We start from the raw sequence: 22,799 nt of genomic DNA, 5'->3' as shown, positions 1-22,799 counted from the left end.
GCCCTCTGGGAGTAGGCTGACGAGCCAGGGCCGGGATTCAGGGGAAAAGGAAGCGGAAGGGAAGAGGCGAGAGGCCCCTATAGTATTGTAGGTGTCAGGAATGAAATAACACTCTGATCCAAACCGATCTGTGTGTGTCCAACCTCTGTATGACCTCACCCAGAGCAACACCTGTCATCCTCCTCATTTACCTACAGGGAGATCACCCCCTATCTGCTAATACAATGAAAGTGATTCTCCTTCAGTCTCTCCATTCATCTGACCTTCCAACTGCTTAACAATACCCACACAGGTAATAATAATGTTGGGTTGGGTCGGTATATTAAATGCTGTAGAAAAAGGCTCTGATGGCGCTCATACGGAAGATTGACCACTATTGACTGGTGCTGAAGCTGCCATGGATGTCATGCTGATTTGGCATTCCAAGATGTCCCTCTAGGCTTTCCCTCTCTTCTGAAACATGTAAATGTCTCCGAAATTACTGAGAAGAACCACCGTTTGGCTAAAAGTCTCATGTTTCAAGGTTGTGAACGGTTTCGTTTTCCTTTCAATGTGAATCTGCTACATTCATGTTGACTAAATATGTTATACAATGTTGTTTTGGTTATAATCAGCAATTACAATTTGAAAACAAGTTACATATCTTGTATTTAGCAGGAATATTATGTCCACCTCAATTATGTCTACAGTATAGTAGACATACAGTGTATTTGCCCAGAATTCCCAAAACAAACTCTATTGAATGGTTACCCTCTTTCCCCGCCAGGCATAGGGGCTGATATCATACCAGAGACATTGAAGAAACCAACTGTAGTAAATTGCTCTGCTTGTTATCCTGCAGCTAGTGAAGTCCTACCTGCCTGCCGCACAGCCAGGGCTCTGATGTGGTTGGTGACTGTGCAGTGAGCTCCTCAGGCTCTGTGAGGCATTGTTAGGGAAACGTCTTGTCCATGGATCCAGTCTAACATTCCCTTGGGTCCTTCCCTGTTCCAGCCCTGCTACCCGCTCTGACCTGCTCAAGCTGAGATTGGGCTCTGGGGTAAAACAGGGCTGTACCTTTTGTCCATCAGCAGATCTAAATTGGATGACCTTAAAAAGGAAATGTTCTGTACCGTATGCACTGTAGACTGCAGTATTGTACTGTATTTACTGTACACACTGGCTTTGCAGTGTGGTAAATGAATGGTTTAGGAAACAAGAAAGGCTGTGCAAAAATGGTGCGACAAACAAAAAACATCCAGTCAGCGGCAGTCCTCCGGGTGCAAACAGCTCGTTGATGAGAGAGATTGAAGGAGAATGGTGTGGTGGTGGCGGTGGTGTAATGGTGTGGGGAATGTTTTCCTAGTACACGTTAGGTCCCTTGATACTAATTGAGGAACGTCTGAACGCCACACCTTGTAGAATCCATGCCCTGAAGAATTCAGGCTGTTCTGGAGGCAAAGGGGGTCCGACCCGGTACTATATGGGTGTACCTAATAAACCGGCAGCTGAGTGTATATGGTGTATCGTCACCATGCATTGTAAAGGGCTACTAGCGTCTATGATGCTCTTACTCTACAGATGAAAGAAGAACTCAAAGGGTCTTGTCTGGTTAACAATATTTCTTAATAATCAATTTTCATATGAAATAGTGATTATTTTGTATGAAAAATAATGTATTTGTTTCTGAGACATTAAAAAGATTACTAGTAAGTCCTGTAAACAGGGAGTGTACTGCAGTGTACTGTACATATTTACATATACCCACTGCGAGTATAAAAAGCAGGCTGGCTGCAATCATCCGACTACACTTCAAACAACACACTGTCATGTTCTAAGAAATTGCAAGAGATGTACATGATCATGTAGATGATAAACAATCTACGCTCAAAATCAACAAAAAAAAAACGTTCTAGGCAGTTCTGAGACTTAAATAAGTCAACAAAAATAAGTAAATAAACTGACTAGTGTGTCTCAGGAGGAAGACGCTGTAAAGTCTGGTAGCCCATTAGTCAGCCTAAGTGAGTGACTCAAATGACACCCTATTCCATATAGTGCACTACTTTTGCACTACTACCATATGGAACTTGGTCAAATGTAGTGCACTATAATGGGAATAGGGTGCCATTTGGGACGCACACCATTTCTAACCAGACAACAGATCTCAGAATCTCTTTGAGTCTAGCATCATGCCTCTGGGCAGAACAGAGCCGAGCACACCCCACCAAGCACACACACACAACCCACCCAGCCTCTACATGATGGACTCCATTTTTCTTCTGCCTTAAGCCTCTGTGATTATTCACCACATGGCTGCAGATAGAAACCAGGGCTCAGGGCCAGCCTACCCCCAGTGACTCCCTCTGCCTCTCTGCCGATCTAACAGGCAGGCTTTAAGATGTACCACCCTTTAAAATGTACCCCAACTACATAGAGGGGGGGGCAGAGACTCTGGCCCTAAGGCAAGGATGGCAAACTCATTCCATGCAGGGCCTAGTGTCTTCTGGTTTTTCAATTAAGACCCAGACAACCAGGTGAGGGGAGTTCCTTACTAATCAGTTACCTTAATTATCAATCAATGGCTCTAGCAGTAATCTGGGGGGAGCCTTAACCAATTCACGTTATGGGGATTTTTCAAACTTTTGGTTACTGGCCCAACGCTCTTAACAGCCAGGCTACCTGCCATCCCAAGAGAGAGAGTGTGTGAGAGATGTAGGCTGCCTGGCCTGGGCGACATATATCCTGACACGGCCACAAAAGAAAACATCAACCATACCTCCTCACAAAGCATGGGACAGCCTAATATGTTATTTTTTCTTTATTTTTTTCTCTCTCCTTTACCCCCCTTACAGCTGCCACTAATGCAATTTTTGACATCTTAAGTGCAGCAACAATCAGGCCCTCTTTGAAACTGCCCATGCAAGCAGAACATACAGAATAAAGGAGAGGAGGGAAGATGGTGTGACAGCAGCAGGGATGCATCCCAAATGGTGCCCTATTCCCTATTTAGTGTACTACTTTTGAGCAGAGTCAAAAGTAATGCGCTACATAGGGAATATGGTGACATTTGGGACGCATCCCAGATGCAGGACCGATAAAAGAGAGAAATGGCAGCAAACAAGCCAACGTGCCATAGCAAAGTCCTTTGACCTTAAGTGACATGGTGAGGGTGATCGCTCCCTTGATATGAAAAAATCTATTCTGTGCGTTTAGTTGCAGGGTCTTCTGTTTCTATCGGGGGTTGGAATGGAAATTATTTCCCAATTGTTTCATTCTGAACAGAACCAGTATTTTTTGGGGTTCCCTTCCACTGTTCTGACTAGCAAAAGAAAGTTCTGAACCAGTTCTGAACCCCCAAAAACTAACAGTTTATAGTGTTCCTTTCTGTTCCTTTTTAAACCTGTGAAATATATATTTTTTTCATTAGATTATGTGACCAATTGGGCTATAGTTGTTTAGGTGCATTGGAGAGACAAGTGAAATTTTGTGAGTTGGGGAGAGAGCGAGAGAGGGTGGAGTAGGAGGCTTGACTTGAAGCGCTGGGCATCTTATGACATGTATTATCTGAATTAGGCCCACAGAATTACACCTACAGAGGAGCGGTTTCTATGAAGGAACTTTGAATGTCTTTGAACTTCCGAGAGTTGGCTTAAAGTTGCACTAGAGCTAGCTAGCTAGCTAACAAGCTTGTGTGTGCAGAGCGGTACCATAATAAAAATAAAAACATGCAACATAAATGCCCGGAACATAACATAATTATATTAACCGGTTCCCATGTTGCAGAACAGTATAGATCACTTTTATTCCCGGTTCTGATTTTGTTCCTCAAAAAATGTTGGTTCTGTTCCCTGAAACGGTTCCAACCACTGGTTTGAATTGCATAGAGCTATAGGACACCAAACAGCCATGTAGCTGCAGGGTCTTCTGTTGCTGTTACATAGAGCCAAACAACCGAACAGTTATTAGGGCTTCATGAGGCAACAATGGCTTGACACATGAAAATAGGAATAAAAAATATTAGCACAAGGGATCCACTGGTATTAGTCAAACTATGGCATTATGGTTAAAATACTTTATGACAGGACATTAGATTGAGAAGTTACAGTAGAAAGACAGCTATCAATATTATTTAGTTCAAAAGCTTGTTTCCCCTCAATGTCATTCTGAACCCCCGAACTGGTTGTTCTATGTTGGCACTAAGACGTGCACTGTTCATTCCTGGCCGTTCTGATCTCCCCTCCATATGTTCCATTAGAATTCAATCTATTAGAGGTCGTTCCATTTCAGTTGGTCATGACGTAAAGGATGTTTATCTACAGTATCTATAATTCAGAACTATCTCGTTCTCCTTCAGAACTATAATATTCATGAACTCGTTTTTTTCTATTAAATATTTTTGTATCTCTGTTGGTTCTTGGAATTATATCAAAAGCAATTCTAATCCCTAAATGTGAATTGTTCCCCAACCGATCATTACCGACAGATAGATGCTGTTTTCATAATGACATCTCTATAGTTAGATGGAGATTTCATTTTCAGAAATGTTTTCCTTATATCTGTTGACCAAATATTTGAGCAGGATGATTTTTTTGTGACGACCATTGCTTGCAAGACTGAGAGCAGCTAATTATTTTATTGAGCAACATTACAATCCAGCCAATTTAACTGTTTTGATAAACATTGATTTAGACTAAAGGTAGGCAAAAGTCTAATCAGCAACCATGATTTTCAATTTGGAATAGACTAAAGAAGGATGGAGTCTCCTATTTACATTCCCTGTCATTTCCAACAATTGGGATTTGTAGGTCTAGGTTAGTATTCTCTATTTTGGTAGGGTATTTCTATAACTCAGATCCAACTCGTTATAACAGTACCAAATATTTTTTTCTAAATTAAATGTACATAATCCTCTAGGCCTACAGAATTCGCCTATACAGCCTAAGATTGGTTTGGATGTGGGTTTGATAGAAAAGTAATCCGGAGAGTTAAAAAAATATTCATAATTGTAGCGAAAAGTTTTCCTGATATTTCTTATACTTATCCATGGCATACACAATCAAGAAATCGCCAGCCTTTCAACATTAGGAAATGCAATATTTTCTGAGGATAAGCCTATCACTATCAGTCTAGCACCTCAATGAGTCACACATCTTACATCACACTTGACTCGAGTCATTCAACATTAGTTAACAAACTGTTATTTTAAATAAAGAAAATACCCAAATAAAATAGCAAAGCAGCCTACTAAATATGCCAAGCATAAACAAATAAATTGAATAGCCTAAATAAACGAGTACATTTTATAAATAAAACAATTGGGTGACCTTTTTCCCTCCGTATCTACAATGTGCATAAATGAGGCGAATACAGACGATTTGCCTGTCGGTTTTTCCACCCTGTGCTCTCTTTCATTCCGTTTCTTCTTCACATCAGTTAGGAACAACTCCAATTTTTCAGAAACTCACTTTATATAGACTATCATTCTTTTCTGCTGCATCCTCCTCCTCTCCCACAACAAGTAGGCATATTGCCCATTTCACCCCGCATCACGTGAAGTGCGCAGTAGCTGGTTATCATGAAGCAAATATGTTGTTTTGTCACAAAATAATATTGACACATTTGGTTTGATGAAAGGGGACCGACCCCCTGACAATAATTGAAGAGAATAAACTGTAAATATAAAATGTAATTGAGTGCAATTTGCATTTCTGTTGTTAAGGAACTAAACTCTTCAAATATAATTTCAGATCTGGTGTGTATTTCACAAATGTTCACACAGATTCCAAGCCCGTAGCCACCAAGCAGGATCCGACCCAATTTGTGAAGACCTCTAGTTCACATGCTATTACTTGGAGAACTACCATGCTAACATGCTGATGTATAGGGATGCTAATGGAGAACTAGCACGCTAATCTGATGTGTAGGTTCACATGCTGTTAATGGAGAACTAGCATTGCTGATCTGATGTGTTGGTTCACAAGCTGCTAATGGAGAACTAGCATGCTAATCTGATGTGTAGGGATGCTAATGTAGAACTAGCATGCTAATCTGATGGGTAGGGATGCTAATGTAGAACTTGCATGCTAATCTGATGTGTAGGTTCACATGCTGTTACTGGAGAACTAGCATGCTAATCTGATGTGTAGGTTCACACGCTGCTACTGGAGAACTAGCATGCTAATCTGATGTGTAGGGATGCTAATGGAGAACTAGCATGCTAATCTGATGTGTAGGTTCACATGCTGTTAATGGAGAACTAGCATGCTAATCTGATGTGTAGGTTCACCTGCTGTTAATGGAGAACTAGCATGCTAATCTGATGTGTAGGTTCACAAGCTGCTAATGGAGAACTAGCATGCTAATCTGATGTGTAGGTTCACATGCTGTTAATGGAGAACTAGCATGCTAATCTGATGTGTAGGTTCACATGCTGTTAATGGAGAACTAGCATGCTAATCTGATGTGTAGGTTCACAAGCTGCTAATGGAGAACTAGCATGCTAACAGGTTAATCTGATGTAAAGCACTGATGCAATACACTGCCAACAACCTCTGACAAACTTAATGTATTTTTTATTTAAGAAAAATCCTTATGTCCACTTGATTTGCCCACGCACGTATCCTTTAACCCCCTATTTAACTAATAAAGAATAAGTGTGTACACCAATAATATGTACTATATCTACAGTTTTGTCTTGCTAAAACATGGGTTAGGATGATAAGAAGACCCGGAGAATACATTTAGGTACAGCCCTGAGAAACAGGAAACGGACTCTTACTTCTGTCCTTGATTGCTGTAAGTGGTGTCGTAGGAGTCATAACCCTGGTCATCGTAAGCTGTCCCGTATCCATCATCATATTCCTGGAGATAGAAAGAGAGGATAAAATACATAAAGAAAATGTTTAACATCACCACAATTTCATTATTCTGCGCTCTGCTACCACCTATGAAAAGGTTTGAGGATAAATCAGAAGAGGAAGATGAAATCCCTTGTCTGCCATGGGACTGGTCAGTCAGTCCAGGTCACTTCAGTTGGTCATAACATAGTGTGTTTCTACCTATAGTTGTCTCCTTTAGAACTGTACTATTCCATCAACCATGTTGTACACCTCTGTTAATTCCTGGAAGTATGTCAAAAGCAATTCTTCAGATCCCTAAATGTGAATTGTTCCCCAACCGATCATTACCAACAGCTGGATGCAGCTGTAATCAATTAAAGATCAGCACAGACGTACAGATGTAGGATCTTAATTTAACCACACTTTTGTTGCTGAGAATCTTCCTGCATAGCAGGAAATGCAAATTTGCAGCATATTCAAGGTTTAAAAAAGCTTCTAAAGTTTGTCATTTCCACTTTAAAATGACAGACTTGATTTGCCCTAATGAAAAATGTATCAACCCCTATACAAATTAAATAATTATAATCCACTTGATAATTCACATTTCCCGTTGCTGCAGGATTATTTTCCTGCCGTAGCAAACTGACTCAAATTAAGATCCTACATCAGTGTTATTCTGTCCTTTCAAATGTATTTAATGTGTAAATGTTTATTTTATGCATTCGTTAACTGTCATTGATCTGAAGACACCACCCCACATATAGATTTTTCTACCGTTTCAAACTACTCTGACATCGAAAATATTTACTGATCTCAAATTACATACATTATTTCTCAATTGTGAACATAGGAGAAGGATAGTGGATGTACCACTGTTCCATGTAGCTCTATCCTTGTGTGTATGTGTGTATGTGTGCGTGTGTGTATGAGTCCATTTCATCACCATCTGCTTGTGCTCCAGCAATACCACCTCTCCTCCCCCTACTCACCCCCTTCATCACTGCCCAGCCCCCTAACCCCCTGCCTAGAGGAACATCAAAGGGGCGCAGAGCACCACCCATCCTAATTTGGGATAAATGGGACTTATGCTCCACAAAGATGTCGACCCCTCGTGACACATCCCTCACTCCCCCCCCCAACACTCCACCACTAATTCCATCTGGGTGACTTGCATGCATGAACTGTGAGAATTACAGCGAGAGAGAGTGTGTGAGAGAGAGAAACAACATACTCATCATCATCTCCATTCTCCATGTTATTATGAAGGCCGCTAATGCGTGATTAGAAACATGCTTCTGCCAAATGACACTATTTGAATCCACTCTTTTATCTTTAATCCCGAGGAAGCTAACTTACTAACTAATTGTGTACGATGATGGAAAATAAAGTTAATCAAAGTTGGGCTGGTGCTGTGGCTGTGTGAATCTGTATCCATCCCAAATGGCACCCTATTCCTTCCTAAGCAGTGCACTATATGGGGTATAGGGTGCCAATTGGGAGGTATGCTCTGTTACAAATAGAGTTCCCTGGCCTCTGGCTTCCTAATCACCACAGTACCAACATCATTATTACCATGTTAGATCACTGGTGTGTCATGGTGGTTTGTTGGTGGATGATGTATTATGGACTGTCAATATACAATGTTTGAATGTAGCATCAATAGGCTATTTATCCTATAAATAGGATACATAGCGATATAATATATAATATGATTCAAATTTGAAATTTAATTCCAAAATGCTTTATATACATTTTTTGAAATATTGGAATTTAGCTTTTATTGTTTAAAGAAATTATTGGTGTGTTTTTTCTCTATGTAATCATGGCATGGGGTTGTTCAATGACTGTACATGTACTGCACAGTGCCTTCGGAAAATACTCAGACCACTTCTCTTTTTTCACATTTTGTTATGTTACAGCCTTATTCTAAAATTGATTAAATTCCTTTTTTTCCTCATCAGGTTTTTACATAAGTATTCATGAGACTCGAAATTGATCTCAGGTGCATCCTGTTTCCATTGATCATCCTTGAGATATTTCTACAACTTGATTGGAGTGCACCTGTGGTAAATTCAATTGATGGGACATGATTTAGAAAGGCACACACCTGTCTATATAAGGTTGACAGTGCATGTCACAGCAAAAACCAAGCCATGAGGACAAAGGAATTGTCCGTAGAGCTCAAAGACATCAGAACCTACAGGGAAGCATGGTGGTGGCAGCATCATGCTGTGGGGATGTTTTTTAGTGGCAGGGACTGGGAGACTAGTCAGGATCAAGGAAAAGATTAACGGAGCATAGTAAAGAGAGATCCTTGATGAAAGCCTGCTCCAGAGCACTCAGGACCTCAGACTGGGGGCGAAGATTCAACAGGACAACGGCCCTAAGCACACAGACAACGCAGGAGTGGCTTTGGAACATGTCTCTGAATGTCCTAGAGTGGCCCAGCCAGAGGCCGGACTTGAACCCAATCGAACATCTCTGGAGAGACCTGAAAATAGCTGTGCAGCAACATTCTCCATCCAACCCGACAGAGCGTTAGAGGATCTGCAGAGAACAATGGAAGAAACTCCCAAAATACAGGTGTGCCAAGCTTGTAGCATCATACCCAAGAAGACCCGATGCAGTAATCGCTGCCAAAAGTGCTTCAACAATGTACTGAGTTAAGATAGCCCCCTTATTTTCAATTTACGCCAAAATTACATATCCAAATCTAACTGCCTGTAGCTCAGGCCCTGATGCAAGGATATGCATATTCTTCTAACCATTTGAAAGGAAACACTTTGAAGTTTGTGGAAATGTGAACTGAATGTAGGAGAATATAACACAATAGATCTGGTAGAAGGATTCCGATGGTGTCCACAAGATGGAAGCAGTGTATGTGCAAAGTTTCAGATGGATAACTTGAAGTGTGAGCGAGCTACAGGACATTTAGTGTGAAGTCACCCAGGTACATTTGGGCAAATCGTGAAAGAGACATTTACATTCATATGACATTTTTCTGCAAGAATATCGTCAAATCTGTATACTTTGACTTTGATTTAGCTTTTCCAGTATTAATAGCCATATTTATAAGTTCAACATTTGCAAAACAACCAGTTTTCATAACTTCATAACTCTGAATATTCTTATAATTGTTGTCCAAAAGGAAAAGGCATGCTGTCGCAAAAGGTTAGCGCCTACATTTTGCGACAGACACAGGATTTCCAGATACTCCCGTAAAGCCCAGCTCATTGGCTATCTAGCTAGCTTTGTTTGACCCCGATTAGTGCTTACTTGACAAAGATACAGTCGTTCAAGTGAAGACCGCCCGCGTCATCGGCATGCCATGAAGGCCACATATGGTGTCCTATAGGATATACTACACCCCTAATGATATAGTGAAGTCTTGTTACATTCTAGGATCTCTGAGGAATACATACGAACATGATTTAACTCATTGAAACAACGTTTAGGGTGAGATTTTCACAGATTCCATTCTTTGCAAATTGAATGAGTGAAAATACAAAAATCAATTGTGCATGCTATATGGACCTTTTTAGGATATGAAAAAGGATTTTATCTAACAACACTACACTTCATGTTATCTCTGGGACCTTTTGGATGATAAATCAGAGCAAGATTTCAGAATGTAAGTACACATTTCACCTTCAAACCTATCGAGGTGAAAAAAGTGTTTTGTTGTTAGGAGCTCTCCTCAAACAATAGCATGGCATTTTTTCGCAGTAATAGCTACTATAAATTGGACAGTGCTGTTATATTAACAAGAATTTAAGCTTTCAGCCGATATAAGACACATGTACCGACATTTCTTGTTTCTCTAAAATCTGCAATTTTGACATAAGGTGCTGCATGATTTACAACTGTCCTGTTGATGGGACGCCGATCCCTAAGAAGTTTTAAGGGTCTGAATACGTATGTAAATGTAATGTTTCAGTAAAATCTTTAAATCGTTTTTTTAGATACATTTTAGAATAAGGCTGTAACATAAAAAAATGTGGAAAAGGTCCAGGGGTCTGAATACATTTCTGAATGCACTGTAATTTCCCAATTTATTTGGAATCAATATAGCTCAGTATTTGAATTATTATTTTATACAGTCATTATTGCTCATCTTCATCAAGGGTGTGTCGTGTCGTTGCCTATCATTAAATGTGAAGACTGTATCCTATCAAATCAATTATCTACGTGTAATTTAATTACGCGATTAAACTAATCATATAACAGTAACTAAATAGGAAGTTGGGGTACCACGGGAATATGTTGTTTATAGAGTTTCAATTCCCGAATATACAGTTGAGGTCAGAAGTTTACATACACTTAGGTTGGAGTCATTAAAACTAGTATTTCAACCACTCCACAAATGTCTTCTTAACAAACTATAGTTTTGGCAAGTTTGTTAGGACATCTACTTTCTGCATGACACAAGTCATTTTTCCAACAATTGTTTACAGACAGATTATTTCACTTATAATTAACTGTATCACAATTCCAGTGGGTCAAAGGTTTGCATACACTAAGTTGACTGTGCCTTTAAACAGCTTGGAAAATTCCAGAAAAGGATGTCATGGCTTTAGAAGCTTCTGATAGGCTAATTGATATCATTTGAGTCAATTGGAGATGTGCCTGTGGATGTATTTCAAGGCCTACCTTCAAACTCAGTGCCTCTTTGCTTGACATCATGGGAAAATCAAAATAAATCAGCCAAGACCTCAGAAAAGAATGGTAGACCTCCACAAGTCTGGTTCATCCTTGGGAGCAATTTCCAAACGCCTGAAGGTATCACATTCATCTGTACAAACGATAGTACGCAAGTATAAACAACATGGGACCACGCAGCCGTCATACCGCTCAGGAAGGAGACGCATTCTGTCTCCTAGAGATTAATGTACTTTGGTGCGAAAAGTGCAAATCAATCCCAGAACAACAGCAAAGGACCTTGCGAAGATGCTGGAGGAAACAGGTACAAAATAATCTATATCCACAGTAAAACGAGTCCTATATCGACATAACCTGAAAGGCCGCTCAGCAAGGAAGAAGCCTCTGCTCCAAAACCGCCATAAAAAAGCCAGACTATGGTTTGCAACTGCACATGGGGACAAAGATTGTACTTTTTGGAGAAATGTCCTCTGGTCTGACAAAACAAAAATATCACTGTTTGGCCCTAATGACCATCATTATGTTTGGAGGAAAAAGGGGGACGCTTGCAAGCCGAAGAACACCATCCCAACCGTGAAGCACGGGGGTGGCAGCATCATGTTGTGGGGGTGCTTTCGTGAAAGAGGGACTAGTGTACTTCACAAAATAGATGGCGTCACGGGGAAGGAAAATTATGTGGATATATTAAGTTATATAAAGTTATATTAAGTTAAAGCTTGGTCAAAAATGGGTCTTCCAAATGGACAATGACCCCAAGCATACTTCCAAAGTTGTGGCAAAATGGCTTAAGGACAACAAAGTCAAGGTATTGGAGTGGCCATCACAAAGCCCTGACCTCAATACCATAGAAAATTTGTGGGCAGAACTGAAAAAGTGTGTGCGAGCAAGGAGGCCTACAAACCTGACTCAGTTACACCAGCTCTGTTAGGAGGAATGGAACAAAATTCACCCAACTTATTGTGGGAAGCTTGTGGAAGGCTACCCTTTCCTTTTACCCAAGTTAAACAATTTAAAGGCAATGCTACCAAATAATAATTGAGTGTATGTAAACTTCTGACCCACTGGGAATGTGATGAAAGAAATAAAAGCTGAAATAATTCATTCTCTCAACTATTATTCTGACATTTCACATTCTTAAAATAAAGTGGTGATCCTAACTGACTTAAGACAGGGAATTTTTACTAGGATTAAATGTCAGGAATTGTGAAAAACTGAGTTTAAATGTATTTGTCTAAAGTGTATGTAAACTTACGACTTCAACTGCAACTCTTCAGATATTTTCATATCTAAGCGAGTACAGTCTTTTTATTAATGTATTATTATTACCTCATCAGTCTCATTACTGAACGTCACAAAGCCTTGGATATCTGCACGAACCCTAGCCCAAATCATGAATCAGCGATATACAAAATTGCTTAATTATTTATTTACTAACTATCTAATCAAATCACAGAATGACATAACACACACACAATTGGTTCATACATTGGGTATTACATGATACAAAGAAAAAGTCCATAGTTGAGAAAACCGACAGCTTGGTTTACAAAGGAAAGGGGGTGGGGACCGCTCAAGAGCTGGAAACTCACAGCTGATAAATACACTCATAGAAAATGCTAATACTTTACATGAACGACCGCTCATTCGAAAATAAATTGCAATTGATATATTTATGAGTGTATGTCTTGATGTCTCTCTCTGTGGTCGCCGGTCCATCTGCTGGAGAGAGTCGACAGAAAGGTCTCTGGTTGCGTTCCCCTGAAGCCAGTCTGTTGTAGTGGTTATAATTGATACTTCAGAGTACCATTTGGAAATCTTCTTAGATCGGCTGCATTACCAGACTAAACTATTTAATCTGCTGCAGTCTGAATAATTGTTCCTTAGTTTGTAGATTCCTTAGCCATTCCAACGTGGGGACTTCGTCCCGCCGTTCTCTGAATTTTGTAGTTTAAACCACACACCAGCGTCACCCGGCATGTTTTGGTCTGATGTAAATTTTGTAGGAAGTGGGTTTTATATCCTGTGGAAGAAGGGGCGATTCCATGATGCCTGATGTAATGGCTGGCCTCACGGGGGCGTGGCCACTGACTAGTTAAAACTTTACATCGTAACGATTTATTAAATCTCGTTTAGAAGGCCAACATCACATTCCATCTTCTCACAAATAGTTTCATATTCAATCATACATTTTATACAACATTTAGATGTAAACCCCATAGTTGAGAAGTGGACTCAACCAAAGACACAGTATATACGGTTCTACTGTCTTTCCTAATGTCACACAATAAAACCAACTCGACAGGATTGTTCTTTAAATACCCAAGGACAATTCCCACATTCTCAAAAAAAGAAATATTATTTAATTCTCAAATTTGGGGGATTAGAAGTTTTGGCAAGAGAAGCTCTTTGTTCTCCCAGAGGTTTATTTCCCTCCATATTCCATGGCAACAAAGAGTTTCTACCAGGAATGTATTACCGTTGTAAAACCTGAGGTGGGAGAGAGAGTGGGAGAGGGGTTGGAGCCACAATATACACCGAAAAGGGCCACGTCGTGACAGGTGTCAGTTATTACTGACCCCAGTGCCTTCAGAAAGTATTCATAAACCTTGGCTTATTACACATTTTGTTGTGTTACAGCTTTAAAATAGATGCCGTTTTTCTCTCACTAATCTACACACAATAACTCATAATGACAAAGTGAAAACATGTTTGCAAATATCTGAAAATGAAATACAGAAATATCCAGTGGCAATGTTAGCATGTAAACCTTGGTGGGGCAAAAACAATCTAAATGTGGGATGCATTGCAGCAAAGCCACTACACAACACTAAACAATACATGAATTGCACTGTACCACTGCTACACCTGGCTATTAGCGGAGCCTTGTCTGTCAGCGAAACACTTCATTCAGCCTCATTTACTGCCTTTGAAAAAACATAGCTGATATGGCTGAATTGCTTAAACAAATGTGGTTTCTAGTGACAATTGAGATGTACAAACTATGGAATAAGGGGACGACAAGCAGACAAGAGGCAACCCGTAATTTCGATTAAGACATTAATGAGCGAGCTAGGACGGATGTAGTCAATATAACTATTTGTTCAGCACTTTGGAACATAGGCCGTTCTTACAGTGTTCTCCCTGTACACCAAGTGAGAACCGTATAATAACCAAAGGGGGCATATAAGCAGACCATGTAAGCTCTTACAATATTCGATGTTTACATTTGTCCAAAACAGGTTATAGGCTACATGTGCACCACCAAGTCAGAACAGTAGGCAAAATTAAGATGTGAAAATATAAAATTTTATTAGGGTGAGGCACATGGGCTAACAGCTTACTACACAACATACACTTAGTATTACTTTCTTAGCTAGAGTATACATATCTCCCTGGCATATTATATCATTTATGTAGCAGCATACAATACATTTTTGGACTCGCCTTGTTGTGCTGTGCTCAGTTGAACAGGAAGGTGGCTCGGAGGTCCTTCGTGGGCAAATTCTGTCAACAAACTTTGTCATCAATGTCTGGCATTCTCTGGATTTATGGTGCTTTCAAGACAACTGGGAACTCAGAAAAAATGTTTGAATCATGATGACGTCAGTGATCTTCAGGTTGTAGATCTAGACAGAGGACCGAGTTCCCGATTTATAATTCTGAGTTCGATGAAAGTTCAAAACGTATTTTCCCAGTTGTAGCTAATTTTTCCCATGTTCCCAGTTGTCTTGAACTCACTAAAGTCAAGTATTTGCAGATCCGAATAAACAGTTGTTTTGAGCATTGCACAAATCATGCTTCATTGAAAGCATGGCCAATGCTGAATGGTTATAATGTTAAACTAGGAAAAGAGACCATTAATCTTAGACTTGGGACCACATAGCCACAGCCACTCCATTGAATAGCAGGCTAATTATTGCTTTGCAATGCTTGCAGTTAGCAGCAGATTCCTTCCAAACCACTCATTGTTAAACTTGCGATTTCCAATTTGTTGTATAATGTTAATGTCCAATGGCCCATGAGCACCGGTACATTTTATCTATAATTTCTCTTCATTATTTCTCTTCATATGACAAGGGTTAAAAAGGATTTGCCAGTACATTGTTGACTTCATTCATGATGGTGACTGCTAGCTAAGATTTTGAAAGTATGATGTTGACATGATCAGTCCAATCAAAGCTACTATAGATATAATGTGATTTGACGTGATTTTATCTGTGGCCAATGACCTTGAGCCTTCTTGGATGGGCACTTCTAATGTAACTCTGTGGCAGCACCCAAGGAGCTAGAATTGTCTAGCTCTACTCTTAGACTTGGCAGTGATGTACTGTCCCCATGAGTGACAGAACACTGAGCCAATCATGGGACAATGCTCCATATTTTCTGCTGGCTTGCCACACCACCACAAAAGGCACTGAGCTAGTCTGAAACACCTGCATTTTGGAGCTGCCTTGCCCAAGAAAACAAAAAAGAGACGACAATCTACTGGCAAATCCTTTTTAATCCGTGTCATATGAAGAGAAATAATGAAGAGAAATTATAGACAAAACGTATCGGTGCTCATCGGCCATTCGACATAAACATTACACAACAAGTTGGAAATCGCAAAATCAACAATGAGTGGTTTGGAAGGAATCAGTGACAGTGGCTAATGTTAACTGCAAGAATTGAAAAGCAATCACTAGCCTGCTATTCAGTGGAGTGACTTGTGTGGTCCCAAATCTGGGATTAAGGGCTCTTTTCCAAGTTTAAAATGATAAACATTCAACATTGGCCATGCTGTCAATGAAGCATGATTTGTGCCACGTTTAAAACAACTGTTAACTCAGGAACTGCAAAAACTTGCCTTCAGTGAGTTCAAGGCAACTGGGAAGTTGGGAATAAATATGCTCCGACTGGGAAAATACATTTTCAATGGTCATCCAACTTGGAATTGTAAATCCAGAGAATGACAGAATTTAATGACAAAATTGGTCCATGAAGGACCGCCGCGCCACCTTCCTGTTCAAGTCAGCACAGCACAATAAGGTGAGTCCGAAAATGTATTGTATGCTGCTGCATAAATGATGAAATATGCCAGTGAGATGTGTGTACTGTAGCTAAGAAAGTAATAATAAGTGTATGTTGTGTATTAAGATGTTAGTAGCCCTTGTGCCTCACCCTACTAAGTTGGTCTATTTTCACCTCATAATTCCGCCTACTGTTCTGACTTGGTGGTGTGCATGTAGCCTATAACCTGTTTTAGAGGAATCTAATCTTCAAATATTGTAAGAGCTTTCATTGTCTGCTTATACTTATTTCCCTCATTAAAATGCAAATCAATTTATAACATTTTTGACATGCGTTTTTCTGGATTTTTTGTTGTTGTTATTCTGTCTCTCACTGTTCAAATAAACCTACCATTAAAATTATAGACTGATAATTTCTTTGTCAGTGGGCAAACATACAAAATCAGCAGGGGATCAAATACTTTTTTCCCTCACTGTATGTCCTCATCATTTATGCGGTTGTGACTTGGTGTACAGGGAGAACACTGTAAGTGAATTCTGTTACGGTACATTTCAAAAGTGCTAAACAAATAGTTATACTGACTGCGTCCGTCCTAACTCGCTCATTAATGTCTTAATCGAAATTACAGATTGCCTCTTATCTGCTTGTCGTCCCCTTATGCCATTGTTTGTACATCTTAAATGTCATTAGAAACCACATTTATTTAAGCAAGTCAGCCATATCAGCAATGTTTTTTTAAAAGGCAGTAAATGTTGCTGAATGAACTGTTTCGCTGCCAGACAAGGCTCCACTGATAGCCAGGTGTAGCAGTGGTAAGATTTTGGGACTGCTGTTGGGACAGCTTTAGGTAGGCCATTTGTGGGCACCGTTTGTCACCGTTATAGAGCAATTAATGTATCTTTTAGTGTTGTGTAGTGTCGTGCGTTATGTGCAGTAGCCTATATCATATAGCCTATGTATTGGATAACGGCACAATCATTTGGGATTTTTGGGGCTTGGGCTCATTAAATGTTGATAATGTAGGGCTCATAAAATGTATTTAATATATGGCTCATCAGGCTCAGGTAGCTTCAGGTTGGAATGTTCATGCTGATCAAAGCTCTAATCAAATCCAGTGATTTATTCTCGGGATGGAACATTTGTAAAATACCGGGAAAATATTCAAAACCCAGTACAGAGATGAGGTAGTCATTCAAAAATTATGCTAAATTCTATTATTGCAAAAATATCATGTTAAACACTATTACTGAGTCCATGCAACTTATGTGACTTGTTAAGCAAAATGTTACTCTGAACTTATTTAGGCTTGCCATAACAAAGGGGTTGAATACTTATTGACTCAAGACATTTTAGCTTTTTATTTTTTTATAATTTGTAAAAATGTCAAAGAACATAATTCCATTTTGACATAACAGGTATTGTGTGTAGGCCAGAGACAAAAAAAAACGGAATTTATTCCATTTTAAAAACAGGCTGTAACACAATAAAATGTGGAAATGTGAAAAAAAAGTCAAGGGGTGTGAATACTTTGACAGCATCCATCAGTCTATTAATATTAAAATATAGAAAATCTCAGCAAAATGGTAAAAAGTAAAACCATGTAGCTGATCAAGTATGCATACAGTAGCTAGCCTCACTTATCAAATAAATTAGTCTCCGTTGAGTATGAAAAGTGAGAAGGAGATGATCGGAGAGAGAACACAGTTTTTGTTCAAGCGGAAGAGACAGTCAGCCCAGAAATAAAAATCATTTTCAAGTCCATAAATAATGAAACAGTGGAAAATCTTCACAGCAACTGGATTCACTATTCCAGTTCAAGAATCTCTACAAATCTGATTTTTTTTAATCTGAAATACGTGCCTGCATGATGAGCGCATGATACATGATACAACGACACGGAAAGGTTATTGTCCATATCTTCTTTTGATTAGTCAGTTGTAACAACATTGAGAAAACAAATACTGTGCAACATGCTTAATGAATAGCATTTACAGTATATTCACATAATGAATAACATTTTGGAACCATCTCTTTCTCTGTCAGACACAGTAATAAGGTCATTGCTGAGGAATTCTCATGCTCTACTCTGTTGCGTAGATCCATTTTTAAATATGTCCTCTCAGCATTACATTACTAATCTTAATATGTCCTGACCCCATGTAGCTGATCAGAACATGGTTTTGGTTATAATGTAATCTGATTACGAGTGAAATGAGAAAAATATGGATCTATAGAACAGAAGGCCGTAAGACAAAACCAAGCACTTGTTTTTCCATAACATGTAGCATGTCTCAGAGAAATATGCAACGACAAAAAAAGTTGGCTCTGCAAGTGAGGTGCTGGGGGTCAAGCAGACAAGTCTGGAGGTCATTTTTGACAAGAGAGCCCTCACAAAGGTGCACAAGGTACTGATGCACCCCAGACATCCTCTTTACCAGGAGTTTGAGCTCTACCTCTAAGTATAGCGTTATAGGGCACCAGGGCACAAAAGGAGTAGAACCAGGCAATCCTTTGTCCCAGTGGCTTCTGAATGAAACCCAACCACCAGTAGGATAAGCATGCTGGTACAGTTAACACTGTAGTTGACTGAGTGTACTGATGTGTATAGTGTATATAGCGTACAGATTAATCATTGACCTCTCAGGAACTGCACCTTTTCTACCCGCATTTATTGTCAGTACGTCTATGCTGATTATGCCTTTTTATATACTAAGTGTACAAAACAATAATAACACCTGCTCTTTCCATGACATAGACTGACCAGGTGAATCCAAATTAAAGCTATGATCCCTTATTGATTTCAAACAGTGCAGATGAAGGGAGGAGACAGGTTAAAGAAGGATGTTTAAGTCTTGAGACAATTGAGACCTGGATTGTGTGTGTGCCACTCAGAGGGTGAATGGGCAAGACAAAAGATTTAAGTGCCTTTGAACGGGGTTTGGTAGTACAGGTGCCTGGCGCACCAGTTTGTGTCAAGAACTGCAACACTGCTGTGTTTTTCACAATCGCTTTCGACACCTTGTACAGTCCATGCCCCGACTATTTGAGGCTGTTCTGAGGGCAAAAAGGTTGGGTTCAACTCAATATTAGGAAGGTGTTCTTAATATTTTGCACACTCAGTGTATTCAGTGCATTTGGAAAGTATTCAGACCCCTTGACTTTTTGCACATTTTGTTACGTTACAGCCTTATTCTAAAATGGATTAAATTGTTTTGTCCCCCTCATCAATCTAGACACAATTCTCCATAATGACAAAGCAAAACAGGTTTTTAGAATTTTGGCAAATGTATAAAAAAAGAACAAAATGATATATCATATTTACATAAGTATTCAGACCCTTTACTCAATACTTTGTTGAAGCTCATTGGACAACGATTACAGCCTTGAGTCTTCTTGGGTATGACGCTACAAGCCTGGTCGCTCTGGATAAGAGCGTCCGCTAAATGACGTAAATGTAAATGTAAATGTATTTGGGGAGTTTCTGCCATTCTTCTCTGCAGATCCCCTCAAGCTCTGCCAGGTTGGCTGGGGAACTATTTTCAGGTCTCTCCAGAGATGTTTGATTATGTTCAAGTCCGGGCTCTGGCTGGGCCACTCAAGGACATTCAGAGACTTGTCCCAAAGCCACTCCTGCTGTGTGCTTGGCGTCGTTGTCCTGTTGGAAGGTGAACCTTCACCCCAGTCATGAAGTCTTGAGCATTCTGGAGCAGGTTTTCATCAAGGATCTCTCTGTACTTTGCTCCGTTCATCTTTCCCTCGAACCTGACTAGTCTCCCAGTCCGTGCCGCTGAAAAACACCACCAGGCTCCACCGTAGGGATGGTGCCAGGTTTCCTCCAGATGTGACACTTGGCATTTAGGTCAAAGAGCTCAATCTTGGTTTCATCAGACTAGAGAATCTTATTTCTCATGGTCTGAGAGTCCTTTAGGTGGGCTGTCATGTGCCTTTTACTGAGGAGTGGCTTCCGTCTGGCCACTTTATCATAAAGGCCTGATTTGTGGAGTGCTACAGAGACGGTTGTCCTTCTGGAAGGTTCTCCCATCTTCACAGAGGAACTCTGGAGCTCTCTCAGAGTGACCATCGGGTTCTTGGTCACCTCCCTGACCAAGGCCCTTCTCCCCCGATTGCTCAGTTTGGTCGGGCGGCCAGCTCTAGGAAGAGTCTTGGTGGTTCCAAACTTCTTCCATTTAAGAATGATGGAGGCCACTGTGTTCTTGGGGACCTTCAATGCTGCAAAAAGATGTTGGTACCCTTCCCCAAATCTGTGCCTCGACGCAATCCTGTCTTAGAACTCTACAGACAATTCCTTCGACCTCATGGCTTGGTTTTTGCTCTGACATGCAACTGTGGGACCTTATATAGACTGGTGTCTGCCTTTCTAAATCACATGCAATCAATTGAGTTTACCAAAGGTGGACTCCAATGAATTTGTAAAAAAACATCTCAAGGAAGATTAATGGAAACAGGATGCACCTGAGCTCAATTTCGAGTCTCATAGGAAAGGTATTTCTGTTTTTTATTTGTAATAAAGTTGCAAACATAAAAATAAAAATAAAATCTTTTAAAAAAAATACGTTTTTGCTTTGTCATTATGGGGTATTATCTGTAGATTTTTTTTTATCCGTTTGAGAATAAGGCTGTAATTTAACAAAATGTGGGGTCTGATGGAAGGGGTCTGAATACTTTCCGAATGCACTGAATATACTGTACTGCAACCAAGATTTCCCCACAGGGATGACAAAGGCATTATCTTATCTTTAACATAACCATGGATGACAGACACGTTAGTAATACAAGCCCTTAGCGAGAAGGCTACATTCATGGTTGACAATCTATTTGAAGGCTGCTGTCCCTTACCATGTAATGGAGCTTTAATTCCTCTCTCTCAGTCCCAACTCTATCAGGGTGCTGTCCTTCCTCATCTCAGTGTTGTTACTCTGTGGTGTTCAGTGCCACTTTAAATCCACATTAGAGCCTAACAATGCCATGTTCTTGTCGTTTAACTTACCAGTTCCAGTGAGTTAGGGGAGAACTGAACCCAGAACATGCCTGTTTTACTAAGCATGCTTGCAGGTTAGCAACAACTTTTATTATGTTTGCTGGACTTTTCAGTCAGAAACTTGATTGTGATAGGTAATGCTAGTCACATACCTTTGTTTCACCTCTTGCAAAGCACTGATAGCACAGCTCAGTAACTAGCAGTCTGAATGAAATGTGCTTGAGCGAGAAATGAGGGCTTACACACAAACAGCACTAATACAAGATGGCTACATTTCCAAGTTCAAACAGGATTAACATGTCAGAAAGGGATGGATGGAGCAGAGAGAGGGGAGCAGGCAGAAGAGAAAGGGAGCAGAAGAGAAAGGGAGCAGGAGAGAAAGGGAGAGAGAGAGAGAGAGAGAGAGAGAGAGAGAGAGAGAGAGAGAGAGAGAGAGAGAGAGAGAGAGAGAGAGAGAGAGAGAGAGAGAGAGAGAGAGAGAGAGAGAGAGAGAGAGAGAGAGAGAGAGAGAGCACAGAAACAGCTCCTAAGTGAGTCTTTCATTTGTATGCCAGAGGAGGGCTGAGATGCATGTTGTTAAAAGATAAGGGTTGCCCTCATAGGCCATAGAGACTAACAGAGGCTCTGGAACTGCATGTTCCAACAACAGTATCACAGACGCTTCACTGTGCTCTCCAATACACCCGCTGGATCAGAGGAACAGATAGGGAGGGATGCTGCTGAAATATAGAGGGGAGGTTTGGAGTCTCACACTGCCATAGCATCTGCATCAGAGTTAGACATTATACACCCATTATGTTCATCGTCATTTCAAGTGGGATTTATGCCGCTTTTAACCTACACTGAGTGTACAAAATACTAGGAACACATTTCTAATATTGAGTTGCACCCCCTTTTCCCCTTTTTCCCTCAGAACAGCCTTAATTCGTCAAGGCAAGGTGTCAAAAGAGTTCCACAGGGTTGCTGGCCCATGTTGACTCCAATGCTTCCCACAGTTGTGTCAAGTTGTCTGAATGTCCTTTAGGTGGTGGACTATTCTTGATTCACACAGAAAACTGTTGAGCATGAAAAACCCAGCAGTGTTGCAGTTCTTGACATACTCAAACCATTGCGCATAGCACCTACTACCATACCCCGTTCAAAGGCACTTAAATCTTTTGTCTTGCCCATTCACCCTTTGAATGACACACATACACAACCCATGTCTCAATTTGGGCTCCCGAGTGGCACAGCAGTCTAAGGCACTGCATCTCAGTGGTAGAGGTGTCACTACAGATACCCTGGTTTCGAATCCAGGGTGAATCACAACCGAC

At 40.3% G+C, this 22,799-nt stretch overlaps 1 protein-coding gene across 3 annotated transcripts in view; it reads right to left on the bottom strand.

The window, feature by feature from the left end:
- LOC106588624 (KH domain-containing, RNA-binding, signal transduction-associated protein 3) overlaps positions 1 to 22,799 on the bottom strand; it is a 145,594-nt gene that overhangs the window by 11,042 nt on the left and 111,753 nt on the right. For all 3 annotated transcript variants that reach the window (XM_014177799.2, XM_014177796.2, XM_014177797.2), the window contains exon 7: positions 6,758 to 6,840. In XM_014177799.2, coding sequence (XP_014033274.2) covers positions 6,758 to 6,840 — 83 coding nt within the window. The remainder of the gene's footprint in view (positions 1 to 6,757; positions 6,841 to 22,799) is intronic.

The sequence above is a fragment of the Salmo salar genome, chromosome ssa27 (assembly GCF_905237065.1).
Source record: "Salmo salar chromosome ssa27, Ssal_v3.1, whole genome shotgun sequence".
NCBI lineage: Eukaryota > Metazoa > Chordata > Actinopteri > Salmoniformes > Salmonidae > Salmo > Salmo salar.
Note: the sequence above shows the minus strand (reverse complement) of the source record. Positions and strands in the feature narration are given on the sequence as shown.